The sequence below is a fragment of the Arachis hypogaea genome, chromosome 20 (genome assembly GCF_003086295.3).
Source record: "Arachis hypogaea cultivar Tifrunner chromosome 20, arahy.Tifrunner.gnm2.J5K5, whole genome shotgun sequence".
NCBI classification, from domain to species: domain Eukaryota; kingdom Viridiplantae; phylum Streptophyta; class Magnoliopsida; order Fabales; family Fabaceae; genus Arachis; species Arachis hypogaea.
The window spans coordinates 136,227,928-136,245,455 of NC_092055.1; the positions used below are offsets into that span (position 1 = coordinate 136,227,928).

Consider the following 17,528-nt stretch of genomic DNA (forward strand, 5'->3'; position numbering starts at 1 on the left):
ATAATTAATAAAAAATATATTTCACTTTTATTATTGATTAGAAGATAATCTATTTATATTTTGATTAATTTTATTTATTATTATTATTATATTTAATTTATAGAAAGATAAATTAATAACCATATTATTATTTATCAATATATTAATATTAATAATGATTACATAAAAATTATTTAATATTTAATATTTTTATATTATTTATTTTTTATATATTTTGATATATTTATAAATATTTTTTATTATTTTTATATGATATATGTTTACCTCCACTATTTAAAATTTCTGGATCCGTCACTATTTTGAGCGTATTTCTTAATTTATTTTTTATAATTCATTGAATACAATTTATTACAGTAAATTAATTATATCAACTAATTGATTTGATTAGATATTTAAATATCACACGATTTATTATAATTCATATCAACCAAATAATTGTAATTTATTATATCAATTATTTTAATTCATTAATTTATAAGGTACATAATAGCATAGATGATTTGTTACTTATAATGATTAAATACAATAAATACAAATTAATTTAGTTAAAAAAATCATTGTCTCATATGTTTTCCTATTTATTTTTTTAATTTATTAAATCCAATCAATTATAATAAATTAATTATATCAACTAATTAATTTAATCAATTATACTAATTATTTGTATCAACTAACTGATTTGATTAATTCTTAAAAATATTTTTATTTTATTTATTTTATTTATTTAAATACATGAATTATAACTGATTAGTTATTTAATTTTATTACGATAAATATCAAATTTTATTCCGAATATAAAAATATAAAATTTTATTCCTTCCATTTTTATTTTACCACTATAAAAGACCATATATGCATGCTAGAAAAAAATATCATTCATTTACCAATTACTCTTTCATTAGGTAGCTTTTACAACAATTCTTTTTCTTCCTATGAGGCGTCGTCGCAAGAAGTCAACTATCATGGACACAAACCACCACACGCTCTTCAACTTCTGTGCTCATCATTCAGAGCAATATATGATATGCTATCCATGAAGCATTTATAGACCATGTTGTTATCATGTATGCATAAATAAAAAAAATTCCGTAATTAAGCTTAATTAAGTCATTTACCTGTTTGTGTGGTATATTATAGTGTGAAATTACTTTCAATTTGTGTTGTGCAATAATATTATGGTTTAATTTAAGCTTTTGTTTTAGAACTGTGTTATGATTTTATCTCATCATTTTCTCTTAGATATCAAGTTGATGTATTTTTATTTATTATTATTGAAACGGATGTGATATAAAATTTGTAAAAAAAAAAATAAAACTCTCACACTCAATTTATTTTATTGTAGTCTTTTATCTCTTCTATTTCTTTTTATTTTATTCTTATTCATTTTTTTTTAAATATCATATAATTTATCTACTTAATATACTAAAATTGAATTTTCCCCCAACTAATGGAAGTGAGGTGTCGATTCCTCGTGAATCCAATTTCCCGCCAAAATGAATACACTATTTTCTCTTCTAAATTTATTTTATAAAAATATCTTTATTATAATTATACTAATTTAAGAAAATATCTTTATTTTTAGAAAGTACTATTTTCATGTAATGAAAGCACTATTCTCTCTTCTAAAAATATTTTTAAAAAAATCTTTATTATAATTATATTACAATTAGCATTTAATGAATAATGCATGATTATACTAATTTAGAAAAATATCTTTATTATAATTATATAAAATAATCTACTTAATATACTAAAATTAGATTTTCCTCCAACTAATGAAAGTAAAGTGTCAATTCCTCGTGAATTTATTTTTTCAAAATAAAAACACTATTCTCTGTTCTAAATTTATTTTAAAAAATATCTTTATTAAAATTATATTACCATTAGCATTTAATGAATAATGTATAATTATATTAATTTAAAAAAATATCTTAATTATAATTATATAAAAAATTAAACATAAATTTATAATTCTAATTACCATAAATATGATACTAACGTTCATAGTGGTAAATTGATATTGCAATAATTAATTTCTATAATTATTTTTGTACTACTAATGGCTATATATAATGTTTCTTTGTGGTTAGTGAATTTAAATCTAAGAGTCAAAGTATTCTTTTTTTCTAATTTGTTATTTTTCTTTGATTGGGCAGTTGTTTCTAAAGAGCTTTGTAGGTCAAGTTCAAGTCACATCCCCTCTACGTTTTCTATGTTTGTCCGAAAATATTCGAAGTGGAGCACATAATGAGATTGAATTTTCTCAATTTAGGTTCAGTTTTGAAAAATTTGTGTCAACCTTAAAGATGCAATTCAAAGATTGGTACGATATTTAAATTTTTTTCTCTTAAACTTTTGTATTAAAAATAATTTTATAATATATTGTGATTTTTTTCAGAAACTACTGGCCTTCTGGTGCATTAATATAATGCCATTGAGGAGAATAAAAGTCAATTTAGTTTGACAATTTTAACAAGAAGATAGTCTGAATTTGTACGGATTCTAAGTGTTCGATCTTATGATGTTATTTCGGTTAGTTGTTACGAGAATGACTCTAATCTATACATATCTAAGGATTAGAATAAATTAAATATTATTTAAATAATTTAGTTCTAATATTGGTATTTGATTAAATTAGTTTTAGAAAAATTTAAATTGTTGTCTCAATTTATATATTATGACTATTTTTTTTGGATATGTTATTTTTAAACTTTTTAATATGAAATTTTTTTCTTTTTTTATTTTTAAATTTGTTTTCTCTTTTGGATATATGTATCACCTTTTTTTTTGTAATTCAGATTAGTAATGTAATTATTAAGAGAAATGTAATTCATTAATAGATTAGAATGATCAAAATTTAATTATATTGTGTGGACACAAAATTGATTAATTAAGATTAAGACGTGAAAAAGGAAAAAGAGTCACAATACGTGGTTTTGCTTTCTTGCTAATATATAAAATGCGTGAAAGAAAAAAAATTAAAATATCACCATTTAAAAAAAATTGTTAATCATGCATATGAAAAGGGATTGGAGAATATGCATGGATATAAAAAAAAATTATTATTCGATTGTAGAATAAAAAATAATCATATATATATAAAAAAATAATCATAACAAAAAAATAATTAATATATGTGACTTAAATTTTTATATGTATAATTAATATATATATTTAAAATTATTTAACAAAATTAATATATATGTATAGATAAATAAAGAAATTATTATAATTTATGAAAATTACACATACGATCACTACAAGAAACACGGAAGATAGAGGCAACAAATTGCCTGCGGTTTTTCCATGAGCTGCAAATTGGCAAGATAGCTGCGATTGGCATTCGACCTCTTCAATGTGACGCAGAATCGGATGGATTAGCGTCGAATCCATGAAGCACCGCCACCAACCCCAACCCTTTATCATATACGTGGTGGTTGTGTTACCTAATCTGATCAGATTACCCAAAATCAAGAAAAACAGAAACCTACGAAAGGAGAGTAGAAGCGCGCAAACCCCTGTTCTCTGCTCCGCCGTGTGCCGCTGTGTCACCCTGGAATCGCGTGGCTGCCGACCCATCCTCCTCTCACCGCCATCGACCGTTCCCCTCTACTCTACAGTGCGTGAAACCCCTAATCCCTCCTCCACGGTGTGCGAAACCCACCCCTGTTCTCTGCTCCACCGTGTGCGTTTGTGCCATCTTTCAATCGCGTGGTTGCCCAGACATCCTCCTCTCACCGTTCTCGACCGTACCCTCTCCTCCACCCCTTACTCCCTCCTCTATCGTGCGCGATCTGAGCTATCGCGACCTCTCCCCTGGTTCATTCTTCCATCCAATTTGTTCCCTATTTTCATCAAAATTGTCTACATCTTCTCGGTTCAGATTATGCTTTCAGGTTAATTTGATTTAGATTTTGTCTATATCTTCTATTAATTGAAGTTAATTGTTCCTATATAGAGTTAAAGGATTTGAAGGTACCACTATTGTGTTTTTGGGTTGGTCTGATGGAATCGAAACAGTTCTCTGCGTTGTTTTAATAATTGATATAAAGTATTGACATGTACCCTTTATCGTTCAACAGCTCCAATTGATGGGTTTCCACTTTCAAATATCTAACAATTTTTTTACTCAAATATTTAATAATTGCTTAATGCTGCTGCTGATGTTTTTCTGTTTTGATAAGTTGTTGCTGCTATTGACTGTTGTATATATACTTGGTAAATTTTCATGTCACCTAAAAATTTATTTTGCCTTTGGACTGTTATTTATTTTGTTGCTATCAACTTTCTTTGTTGTTAGTTTTTTAGGTCTGTTGTTAATTTTATAGAACTAGAATTGTTGAAATTTTACATTATTCAGAACTGTGTAAGTGTGCTAGTATTTGCCTAATTGAAAATTGAAAATTAGATACTAAATTGATATATATATTGTTACATACTTATATACATGAGAAGTCGAGAGAGAACAGTACACAACATAGCTGCAAATTTGGATTGCAATTTTGTTCAGGTGTCTTTTTTGTTTTAGTTCTCAATTTGGTACAGTTCAAAATTCTTGTGTTGCATCTACAATCACACAAGACTAAAGTGAAATATACTAATACAATTTGGTATTGTATTGCTTTACATCAGGACGTGGAATAAAGTCGCTTAGTAATTTGGTTATTCAACTTAGGGAAGTCTGTAACCATCCTGACCTCTTAGAGTATGCCTTTGATGGTTCATGTAAGTACCATGCTATTAAAGGTTCTATTGGTTTGGTACTTTATGGTTCTCAACTAAGTTGTGTTTTGCTTTCTTAGGGCTTTATCCTCCTGTAAATGAGATAGTTGAACAATGTGAAAATTTTCGTTTGCTTGAACGGCTGTTGAAAAGGTTATTTGCAAGAAAACACAAAGTATGTTCACCAATTATGTGATTGTCTCTCAATATATTATTTTATTTTCTCTAAGCTGTTATGGTTATTTGTGTTTGCCAAATGCTTTTAGGTTTTGATATTCAGTCAGTGGACCAAAGTGTTAGACATACTGGATTACTATTTTAGTGAGAAAGGCTTTGAAGTTTGTGAAATTGATGGTAGTGTTAGACATACTGCATTAGCATGAGCCGTTAATCTAGATTTATTTGTTGCTCTTGTTATAAGTTTTATATACTTCTTTAGATTTTTAATCCAAGTTGTACAATTTATTAATATTAATTTATAGCATGGTTGTTTGCAAATTTTATTCCAAGTTGTGCTTACATGCTGATCATATTAATTTTGTTGCTCACATGCTAATCATATAGTGGACCAAATTTTATATACTTCTTTAGATAAATTCAGCACTTTATGAGTTCTGATATAATTATGCAACATGGCTAGCACATTTTACGGCATCATCTTTTGCTAAAACTCAGTTGTTATAAACCATGCTTATCTTTCATTTGAATCCATGTACATTATACGCTGAATTTTCTTTCTTTCTTCTTGTATTATTATTATTATTTTGTTAATTTATTTTTTAACTTTTTCAGTTTGTTACTTAATCAGGAAAATCAAGGTTACAAAGACAAGCAGTGGTAGAAAGCCATTGGATTTTATTCGGAAGCCATAAAACTAAGCAGTAACAATGCAACATACGACAGTGATAGGTCCCAAGCTTATCTAGAACTTGGAAGGTAGCATATCATCCTTGCCTTTCACTTTTCAAAAGTTATTTAGCAAGCATCATGATTTTTTATTTACTTTTATTATTATCCTTTAACTTTATATGCAGTTACCTCCAAGCTGAAGCAGATTGTACAAAAGCAATTAACTTTGACAAAAAGGTGATTTACCTCTATAAATAATCCTGAACTTGGATAATTATGAAAGTTCTGTGATGATTGATTTTCTTGTCATGAAGACAAACAACTTTTGCTTATAATCCAAATTTCAAATATCATGAGTCTGCTTCATATGAAGCTCCTTCTAACGTAGGTTCAGATTCTTGCATATTCTATAATTTCTTGGATCTAGTAGCTGTGCAGAATTTTATTATTTATTGATATTAATTACCTGTCTTTTCTTTTTCCGCAGAATGTCAAAGTGTATTTTAGAAGAGGTAGAGCTAGAGAGATGCTTGGCTACTATACCGATGCAATTGATGGTAAGATCTTTCATTCAGTTCAGACTTTGTGCGACAAGTATCTACACAGGCTACTATATTTCTTTTTTTACATCTTTGTTCGATTGTTGCTCTTATTTTCATATGAAAGTTTCAGAATTTCCAAATCATAGGTCAGCTATTTTTCTTTGCACAACACAGCTTGGAAGATTAGAAGTTGCAAAGGTTTGTTCTTGTAATGCCTGCAAAGAGATATTAGTTGGCTTGTAAAAGTTGTTAATTCTGATTTTTGAACTTCTACTTTATGGATGAACTGTGTAGAAAGTCTGCGGAAGCTTGAGGAACAACCTGAATGGTTGAGGGGTGGAAAGCTCTGCGGAAAGCTCTGTGATTATCATGTTTGTAGGTTTACATAGGATATGCTTGTCCTTTTTGCATTCTGAATCTATCTATTCTATTTTGCAGTTGGAGAAATGATACAAATGTCATTTTAGCTGATGAAATAGGTCTTGGTAAAATTGTTCAGTCAGTTTCAATGCTTGGTTTTCTACAGGTAGAGTACCTTCTCTATTAGGTTACAAATGCACTTGTAGAATGTTAAATTAATCCACTTGTTTCTTTATACAGAATGCCCAGCAAATCCATGGCCCTTTTCTTGTAGTTGTACCATTGTCTACTTTATCAGACTGGCTAAGTATGCTAACTGCCAAGTGAGTAACATAAAAAAGAATCTTGCACTGACTTAGTTATAAACATGAACATGTAGCTTATATTGTGAATTTTCTTGAATTTGCATGTTTCTGTGTTTTCGTCCTAGTATTTCTTGTTATCTTGCTTGATGTTATCTTGCTTGATCGTCACACCTTTGTATAACTTTTATTGACTTATAATTTATTGCTGCTTCTATTACCTTCCTTGTTTATCAGATAGATTGTTTCATTTTATTTATAGAATTTATTGCTTATACTATATTTGAAACCGTTGCAATTTAAAAAAAAAAAAAACAACATAAATCTGCGGCGGTTTTGAAATCACCGCAGATTTTTTAAATCCAATACAGAAATAGCGGCGGTTCTGCAACCGCCGCAAAATCGTCAACCTGATTTGTGGCGGTTGTGCCAGCGGTTCATTAGAACCGCCACAAAATCATATTACAACCCCCTAATAAGCGACGCTTCTGGAACCGCTGGAATTTCGTTTCGCAGCGGTTTAAAACCGCCGCAAATCCCTAAATAAACCGCTGCTACTCAGCGTGTCTCTTGTAGTGGATGACATTAATAATAAAGAATAAAAAATTATCGAATGATTGTAAGCTCAAAAAAAATAATCATGATCAGAAAATAATTAATATATATGATTTAAATATATTTATATATATATATATATAAAGAAGTATTTAGAATTATTTAACAAAATAAATATATTCTAAAAATTTTTATTATTAACTAAACAATTGATATATATACATATAAATAAATATAAAAATTAGTATAATTTATAAATATTATTACACGTATGATGGTATTAATGGAATAACAAAATCATTAAATGATTGTAGGCTAAAAAAATATTTATAATAAAAAAATCAAAAAATAATTAATATATGTGACTTAATATATATGTTACTTAAATAAGGAAAGATTTAAAATTATTTAAATAAAATAAATAAATATATCCTACGAATAAAAAAATTATTGACTAATCGATCAATATATACTGATAGTATAAATAAAAAAATCATTAAATAAAAAAAATAATATGTTTTTAATTTTGGAAATAAAATGTAAATAATGATAATATAATAATTTGTTTAATTATTAATATTTATAATTGTTATTTTAAATCATAAATTTAAAAAAAAGAGTAGATTAACAAAAATAATTAAAAACTATATTAGAGTTGATACACATAACACTAGATTAAAAAAAAATGAACGCATAACATGTTGCTTTTTTATTAATCAAATTAATTTCAATAAAATAATTTAAAATTATAATTTCAACCTTATCACGTGCATAGTACGAATTATTGAACAATTTATTATCATGTACATGACACGAATTATTAAACAATTTCTCATGTGTTTTTTTTTTCCAAAATAAAAATACTATTTTTACTTATAATTATTATTCTTTATTAATTCTTTCATTTAAATACTAATATTATTTATTAATTTTTTTATTTTTATTTCTCACATTTATTAAAAGATTCCTTTTCAATATTTTAGGTATTCATTGTGGTTATTTAATTAACTTATTTTAGGTATTAAATTATTAAAATTTTAGGTATTAATTATACCTCAATTATAGTATTAAGGCTTTGAACATAATTTCAATTTAATTTTGGACAATATCAAATATATATATATATATATATATGATATTTTTAGGTATTAATTATTGTTATTTATTAACTTATTTTAGATATTTAATTATTAAAATATTAGATATTAATTATATTCCATTTACTGTGTTAAGACTTTAGATATAATCCTAATTTAATTTTGGACAATGTCAGAAATAAATATATATAATATTAAATTAGAAGAGTAGTTTTTAATTTTACATAAAATAATATAATAAATATAGAGTATAAATAAATTTACTTGACAAATATAATTATTCATAGTATGATATTTTATTACGATAACATATATATAATTTATTATTTTTCTATCACATGACATATTTATTATTATATTTTAAATTTAGAGTTTTCTTGATCTATCATTGCGGTGAAAGAATGGCAAGCAAAAAAAAATATGAGAATATTCCAAACATAATTACCGCTAATCTTTTTTCTTTAGTTTTTAAATATATTATTTATTTTATTTATTTAGAGTAATAAATAAATTTATTATAACTGTAGTACAATTATCTTTAAACTATTAGTATTATTAGTATATTTTTAAAATTATTGATATATTATTAGTATATATAATAAGCAATAGTAAAAATTTTTTCATATTTATCATTTAAAAAATTTATAATTTTCACATAGTCTTTATTCTATTTTTTTTCATACCTAATTACTATTGATTACGATCCTATCAATAGTATCACCTATAGTAGATTATACAAAGAGAAAGTATGAAAAATAAACACAAGAATTATAAGGCTATAGAAAATCTCATCCAAGTTTGACAAGAGCAAGACGGCTTACATAAAAATAGTTCTAATAGATGATAAGATTAGTTGATTTATTAAGAAAGTCTGGGAGACCAGCACTTTTGTTGAAATTTGGCCAGTACTTAACCATCAAAAGAAAAATGATTAATCTTACACTATTAGATGTTATCCCACACCATTAAAAATATTGATGATGGCTAATTGATGGCTGAACATCACAAATTCTGCTGGCCCCTTAGCATTCCTCTGATTTATTTACTAAATTTTTTCAAGTAATGCTAAGTTCAATTTATAAATAGAGTTTAATTTCGATGCACTGACAGTGTAAAGCATTTTACACAGTCGTACAATTACATCCGTTCTTTTGGATGACCATTCACGCGGTCAATATAAAAGGTATTTATTTTTTTTATGTGTCATTACGTAATTGGATGCACATGTAAAACTACTTTACACTGTCAGTACATCAAAATTAAATTCTTATAAATATTTGTAGTTCATATTTTAAGTTAATTTTATAAGTACACCATTTCACAAGTCAAAGACAATTCTTTTTAATAGCTTTGTAAATGCTAATAGCTTTTATATTTAATAGAGAATGAGTCATGTATAGTACATACGGTCGATGATCGTAAAATTCAAGATAATCATTTTAATTTGCTTGCCCATGTTGAAATATTGAAACAAACAAATGAACGATTCTACTTATTTGGTACATAATTAATTTATATTAACCCACACAAAATTTTTTCATTTTGATTTTAAGTTTTGCCAAAAAATTGTATAATAGCATCATTTTATCGATAATAAAAATTTTAACAGTTTATTTATGAAAATATTTGAAATTGTATTGTGACTTTTTTTAGAGGTATATCCTTTTATTAATATACTATTGTTAGTTTTATCGTTTAACATAAAATAAATCAGTAAATTCTCTTTATTTTACACACGTACGAAGTTATAATTTCTTATATTATTCACTCATTTGTCCTTAATTTGGTACTTTTAATTCAATTTTTTTTGTTCAGTTAGATGTTATTGGACTCTTGACATGGAAAAGAAAAACTTATATCATGGTCAAAAATAGAGAGAAGTGACCAGACATTATGATTGATTTTCATGATTTGCAGTATGTAAAATTTTAATATTTTAATATGAATATTTCTTTTGGTAATAATTATGTGTTGTGGTGCAAATTTTTTTTCTTTATGTATTACTATTTACTCTTTTAAGTTTTAATTCTCGCTTTCATTCAAAAAGGAGAAAAAAATAAGATGTACACTATGAGATCAATTTACAATCCAATTACTTGATCATCTATGTGATTACTAAGCAACCGAATACATAATTTATTCTATAATTTATAAAATTTAACAAAGACATTGGTAAACATATTGGTTTCGCATTTATTTATATATTTTATTTATTTATGTTATATTTGTAATTATATTATATCTATTTTTATCAATATATTTTAAAAAAAATACCGTTAGTGTTAGTATACGTACATGGTGTATTAAATAAATTAAACGATAGAAACACGTAACTATTTTCTTTTTCAGCCAAGATTCAATAAAATATTAGAATTTAGACTTGCAAATATCAATATATTAATAGTAAAATGGAGAAAAAATATAATATTATATCAAATAATTTTTTTAAATCATAATTGTAATTTATGATTCAAATCATAATTTAAATATTTTAAACGGAATAATTTCATTTAGAGAATTCATAATTCAAATATAATTTTTATACACTTAATAACTACATTCGAGTTAATACATTTAATACTATATTTAAAAAACACAAACAATGCACATCATATTATTTATTTATTAATTAAATTATTACAATTCAAATTAATTTTAATAGAATAATTTAAAATTATAATTTCAATTTTATCACGTGCATAGCACGAATTATTACACTTGTTCTTCTATAAAAGTAAGAAAAACTTAATGCTACAAAAAATATTCATAATCATTCATTTTTCTTAGTTTGTAAATTCTATACATTATTATACATAAAAAGATAAGTGGTTATGCATATTTTTGCATTCATACAAACAAAATTATTCCTGTAAACTATGGATCACCTTGGGGCTTCTATCATGTATGACCCAACAAGCATTTATGTATGAGAAAGACTGAAAGAGTGTCCCCCTTTGCCAGAAATTGCCAATAGTAACTTCAGAATTGGAAATAATAAATATTGATACGTACTTCAAATGTTCGTGATATGCAAAGTTCAAGTGTTATTTAGAAGATATTAGTTTATATTTTTATAATATTTTAATTTAATTTGATGTATTTTGATTTTGTTTATTTAATTATTAGATTAGACTTTATGTCTATGAGTTTTAGGGTTTCTATATTTTAACCTAATAAGAGGTTATAAATACCTCATATATAAATGGTAGTCGTAGTATAAAATTATTTAGAGGTTTCAAAATCCCTTTTTTGGTTTCGTAATGAAACCATGGTGTGGACAATTGAGGTTGAGGAGTCCCTCTTTTGTTCACACTATGATTTTATCACGAAACCAAAAAAGGTTTTCAAATCTTTAAATCATTCTGTATTACGACTACCATAGTTTATGAGGTATTTATAACCTTTTATTAGCTTAAAATATAGAAACCTTAAAACTCATAAACATAAGGTCTAATCTAGTAATTAAATAAACAAAAATAAAAATATATCAAATTAAATTAAAACATTTTAAAAATATAAACTAATATTTTTTAAATAACATTTGAACTCTTCATATCACGAACATTTGAAACACGTATCAATGTGCTACATAAGAAATAGATGTTATTTCACAAGAGACGGCATTGGTCATGATCATTTGTAATTGTATACATACACAACCACATTTGATGATGCAATTCACCATCTAAAACCATTTTAGATAGGTTTTTGTGTTTTTTTTTAATTAAATCTACAAACTCTTGTATATTTAGAGTTGAAAATAGGCTAGACGATCTGTGCCTACAATCTATTTTATATTTGGTTTGATATGGTGTGACTTATTATAAAATAAACACAAACTTAAATTATTATAAAAGCCTCAATATTAATAGGTTAGGTTTAGATTCATTAATTAGTTTTATTGGCTCGTCAGATCTATTTAAATATATTAAAATATAAATAAATATGTAAATAGTTTTTTAACATTAATAGAATTATTAAATATTTTAAAATTATTATATTTTATTATAAATACTTTTAATTTGTATATTTTAAATATTTTAAAAATTTAAAATTTTTTGTAAATATTAAATTTGGCAATAAATTTTTTAACAAATTGTAAGTGTGGTTTAATACTTAAAAGAGTTTATAACAAATTATAAACCAAATTCAAACCAAATTCAAACCAATTAACTATATAGCATGTCTAATTTGACTTATTTTCACCCCTAATTGTATATTGAACACATTGCTAAAATCCTATATTCCCATAGATAGAAGAATGCCTTCTTTGTTGATAATATATAATAATTATTACAACTCAACACCAAAACGGTGGAGTAAAAATAATAAGCAAACCCAACTTAGAAAACATCACAGGCTCTTTTCAATTATTATTCATCTGAGCAAATCTAAATCTTTAATTCTTTCAACCACTTGATGAACTTGTTTATATTCTCACAAGACCTTCCTCCATCTTTTATGGTGTTCAGCAGCTTCTCTTTTAACACATGACTATTTGATCTTATGTTCTCATCGCTAAGCACTTTATCCACTTTCACTTTTATCTCTTCACGCGAGATCAATCCATTTTCATCTAAATCAAATTCTAATCCAACTTTCAACTCATCACAAATGTATGTTTTGTTAAAGAATTGGTCACCAAAACATGGCCAACACAAGAAGGGGACTCCATTGGACAAACCTTCTATAGTCGAATTCCAACCGCAATGACTAACAAAACAAGCTATGGCAGGGTGACTTAACACTTTTTGTTGAGGAGCCCATTCAACTATCTTACCTTGATTCCCCTTGAATTCATGGGAACTGGAATCTTGACGCACAACCCAAAGAAATGGTCTATTAGTGAGTTCAAGTCCAAGAGCGAGTTCTGTGAATTGTTTTTTATCGAAATGAGCGAGACTTCCGAAAGCAAGATATATGACAGAAGCATGAGGTTGTTGATCAAGCCAATTTACACAAGCAGTGGCGGAACCAGAAATTTCATAAGAGGGGGGCAATTAAATATAAAATATAACAAAAAAATTAATAAAATATGATTTGTAGCATATATATCAAAAAAGTAATTATATTATATAAAAGTCAATGTTCAATTACATACTTTAAGATTTTGATATTTTTAAACTTGTTCGACGATGCTTCATGGAACTAAAATTATCAATTATCATCTCTGAAGTGAACAAGTTGTGTCACAGGTTGTTCAATAATATTTTGAACATTACTCAAAGAATCTGAAGCTGAATTTTGTTCATCATATATTCTCTCTTTTCTCTTGAAAAATGAGTGAATTGTTTTCATCTTTAACATTTTTAACTTAACTTGAACTATCTAAAAAAATAAAAATAATTGCATATATGTTATTTTCTTAAAAAAAATATTAAACCTATTGAGCAATAACAAATAACTTTAGAAACAAAAATATATAATAACCAAAAATAAAGTTATTGATTTACCTTATTATTTTTTTATTCCAAGTCTCACCTAAAAATAATTCTATTGAGTTTTGTCCTCACTTCAATTTTTGAACACTGTCTATTATAAAAAAAATAAATTAATTATTTTAAATAAATAATATAAATAATACTTGACATTATTATTAACTTAAAAAAAACTGAAATATACCTCTTTGAATCTTTGTTGTGCATTCAATGGTTAATATTTTGCTGTTTATTTCTCTTCAGTGGTTTTTCTTCATATATCTTGTTTTGGTATGGAAAGAAAATTAGAATGAGAAGAGTAGAAGACCAAAAGTCTAGGAACCACTAAAAGAGAGAGAAAAGTGGCGCCGATGCCTCTGATGGTTTGAAAAAAATGTTTGAAAAATGTACTAGTGTTACTTTAATTAATAGTATGGGCTTGGGTTAGTATAATAGAACCATTTTTATTAATTATTAGAATGGGCTATTTGTTAACAAGAACAACAATAATTCAAATATCTAATACATAGCGCAGTTTTTAGTTATTTTAATTTATAAAATTTTGTAACTTATATATTTTTTTTTAATATTATATATAAAAAATTTTAATATTATTAATTATTACTATTTACTATTTTTTAAAAAAATTTTGGGGAGGACCATGGCCACCTTAGGCCCCGTAGATCCGCCACTGTACACAAGAGAGATCTTCTTCCAAGAACTGTCCCAATGATCTTTCAGATACACCTTGATTGTCATCATAGCTTCTCAATAATGGACCAATTGGCAATAACTTTGGTACATAGGACAATGCTTGTGGTTCAAGATCGGGTGTGGAGTTACAAAGCCACCACTCTGTCAATTCCAGAGTTTGCATGGCATCAACAACATTGTTAAATATCACATTCCCAAATACAGAGTCAACCCCTTTTGCCCACCATATGGATCCTGTGTCCATGTGTGGAAAACTTGGTGATAATTGAAACGTTTTTTGTGTGACTGGTAACCCTGCAGTTTCAAAACATAATTTTTATTCCTAATATTAGTAAGAAATTTTAAAAATACCTAAACATTTAATTTCTATTAATGTTATTGTAATTTTTAAAATAAGTTTCAAATGTTAACTATATCCATAAATAAATATGATTAAAATTGTCTCCAACTAAGAAAATTACAATCATACTTTTTTATCCAAAATGTTTGGTGGTTTAAGTTTTAAAATTACCTCCCGGTTCGTTGCAATCTCATAGATAAATGAAAGAAGTGTTAAACGGTTAAACCTTCTAAGTTCTAATAATTAAAACAAAAGCATTCCTTGTCTTAAAAACAAAAGCTAAACAAACCCCAAAAATGTTACAAACAGCTTTGATTAGTGAAATTTGAAATGCGATATTCTTACCATTAGAGTCTATGATCCCATCATCAATAAGCTTCGGTATGCTACAATCCAAGGCTAACATAGCTGCTGACGCAGGATAGAGCACAACTCCTTTGATTCCAATCTTGCTTGCAATTTTCAACGCTCCTGCCATAGCTGAGTCAGCAACTACGCAGCTTACTATGATACCATCTTTCAATCTAAGATCTTCAATTAGCTTCTCAAGCATAGCTGGTATGTTCTTCTTTATAGAAACAAATACTTCCCTGAAATTATTTCTGTCTGCATCAGACCCTAACCCGTCCGGCATTGACACCAACTTTATCCGCGATTGTCGGTTAACGCCGCCTTCTTGATTCCCCATGGAACTCAGCACTTTCTTATGGATGAATTCATTGTTGACAAAGATGATATTGCAACCATTTTCAGCCAATCTTTGAGACAAGATCATCATTGGGTTGATATGTCCTTGAGCTGGTAATGGTAATACTAGCACAGTTGGAACACTCATGTTGTCCTCAGATTTTGATCTAGCTGTTATAGTTTCTTAAGAGTTTTCCAACTACTTATATTTGCTATATGCACATATTTAAAAGGTGACATATCTGGTGGCATGAGTTTTGGTGGCTAACAATGGCTTAGATTTGACCAACGAATAAAACGCTGACACGTGGTAAGGAATTAAGTCTGGTAGAAGTTAACGTTGTGAATCTGGTAATTTATTACCGTGGGGGCAATTTTGGAAAACTAACACAAAAAATGCTTCTTGTCATTTGTGCCGCTAACAAAAACCAAAAACGGGTAACGAAGATTATCCAAAAAGAATGGAAAAACCAAAACCTGGAGTTTTTGTAATTTTTCCCTTCAAAATTCAAATCACAGCTTGAAGATAATGATGGATATTTCCATAAGAAAATCGTCGAAGAGAAGATACTCGTGGAGGAATTTATCTTTATTGGGCTTCCGGTTCCACGGGGAGACCGAACAACTTCGCCGGAGTAGAGCTTCAAGGCGTTAGTGTGATTTAGTTTGAAGGGTGCACATCAGATTTGAGAGAGGCCAATCGCAGAATGTTTTGGGACAGCAGACCTAGCGAGAGCAGAATCATAACCACCAAAGAGGATTGGAACATCAATTCTTGTTATATAGTAGTGTTCTTTATGTTTTGTGATTTATTTTGAAATTTGGGGGAAGGATTTTTTACTATTTAAATTTCTTCAGAAAAATTGGATATTATGGATAGTTAGAGAAGAAAGCTTCATCTGAAGATTATTCGGATGGGTATGTGGGTTGGGTTATAGGGAGGGGGCATAACTCAAGATCCAAAATAAAAATAATGGAGTGTACAAGAAAGAAAAAAAAAAAGAAATTCCTCTTCAGTATTTCACAGTTTCAACAAATTTACCCTTTAGTTACTTGACTTGCCTTTCTTCGGAGTCAAATGACAATTTCTTCTAGTCAACTTCTACCATGTGTCAAATTCACATTAGTTTTTCACTCTTGGCCACCTTAGTCATCCCATTATTACAGCCACGAGAGATGTCACCTATTTAAAATAGAGTACTTTTGTTAAATTATGGCTAGTACTTAACTATCAAAAGAAAATTGAATGATTCTATACCATTAGATATAATTTCACATCATTAAAAAATCATTGATGACTAATTGATGGCTAAAAACTACAAATCTGTTGCCCCTAGACTTTTTCTTTAAAATAAGTTTCAATATGTATTTTATATCCTTAAGAAGTGTTGTGCCACTGTGAGGAGCTCTTGATCACCGGAGAAACATCAGAAGAAAAATAAAGTAAGAAAATATAAAATGAGAAGACACAATATCCAACTCAAAACCTTAAAAAGGTAATAAGTTCATGAATCTCTTATTTTATAAACTCCCCACTCCAAGGACGGATCTATGTGGGTGGTTGTGGGGGCAAGCGCCCCACTACAATTTGAAAATTTTTTAAGTAGTATATGATAATAATATTTATTTGCCCCACTTAATTATTAAATTTGACCCCACAATAATTTTTTATTCAATTTTTGGTACTTTATAATCAATTTAAAAATTTTATATTAAATGTCATTAGAATGATCAATTCTCAATTTAAATGAAATTTATGTTTTTTTTTTAAATCGACTTGAAAGCGTATTATTTATCTTTTTTTTTATATTAGTTTTTATTTTTTTTAGTAAGCATTAATTTAAAAAACTTTCTTAATTATAAATCTCAATAAGAATTGACTTCTAATTATATGAGAAGTAAATTTTTAAATAAGTATTTACTTATATATATATATAAGAGTA

At 26.9% G+C, this 17,528-nt stretch overlaps 2 protein-coding genes across 12 annotated transcripts; one reads left to right on the forward strand and one right to left on the reverse strand.

The window, feature by feature from the left end:
- Positions 1-3,271: 3,271 nt before the first annotated feature.
- On the forward strand, positions 3,272-10,388 carry LOC112784595 (uncharacterized). Of its 11 annotated transcripts, XM_072229770.1 has the most exons (11): positions 3,272-3,896; positions 4,633-4,725; positions 4,803-4,897; positions 5,531-5,658; positions 5,757-5,808; positions 6,059-6,128; positions 6,238-6,311; positions 6,408-6,473; positions 6,552-6,639; positions 6,714-6,796; positions 9,557-9,757. In XM_072229770.1, the coding sequence occupies exons 1-4, from the start codon at positions 3,392-3,394 to the stop codon at positions 5,561-5,563; spliced, it is 726 nt and encodes a 241-aa protein (XP_072085871.1). In that variant the 5' UTR covers positions 3,272-3,391; the 3' UTR covers positions 5,564-5,658; positions 5,757-5,808; positions 6,059-6,128; positions 6,238-6,311; positions 6,408-6,473; positions 6,552-6,639; positions 6,714-6,796; positions 9,557-9,757. The 11 variants fall into 11 exon arrangements, with proteins under 11 accessions (XP_072085871.1, XP_072085874.1, XP_072085868.1 ...); XM_072229773.1 differs by lacking the exon at positions 4,803-4,897 and adding an exon at positions 10,243-10,388 and having other exon boundaries at positions 5,515-5,658; positions 6,408-6,639; positions 9,557-9,610; XM_072229767.1 differs by lacking the exon at positions 9,557-9,757 and having other exon boundaries at positions 6,244-6,311; positions 6,714-6,995.
- Positions 10,389-12,687: 2,299 nt separating this feature from the next.
- On the reverse strand, positions 12,688-16,569 carry LOC112786462 (UDP-glycosyltransferase 83A1-like). The gene is made up of 3 exons (XM_025829835.3): positions 15,244-16,569; positions 14,547-14,852; positions 12,688-13,390 (listed from the first exon to the last, which is right to left on the reverse strand). The coding sequence occupies exons 1-3, from the start codon at positions 15,731-15,733 to the stop codon at positions 12,819-12,821; spliced, it is 1,368 nt and encodes a 455-aa protein (XP_025685620.1). The 5' UTR covers positions 15,734-16,569; the 3' UTR covers positions 12,688-12,818.
- Positions 16,570-17,528: the final 959 nt, after the last annotated feature.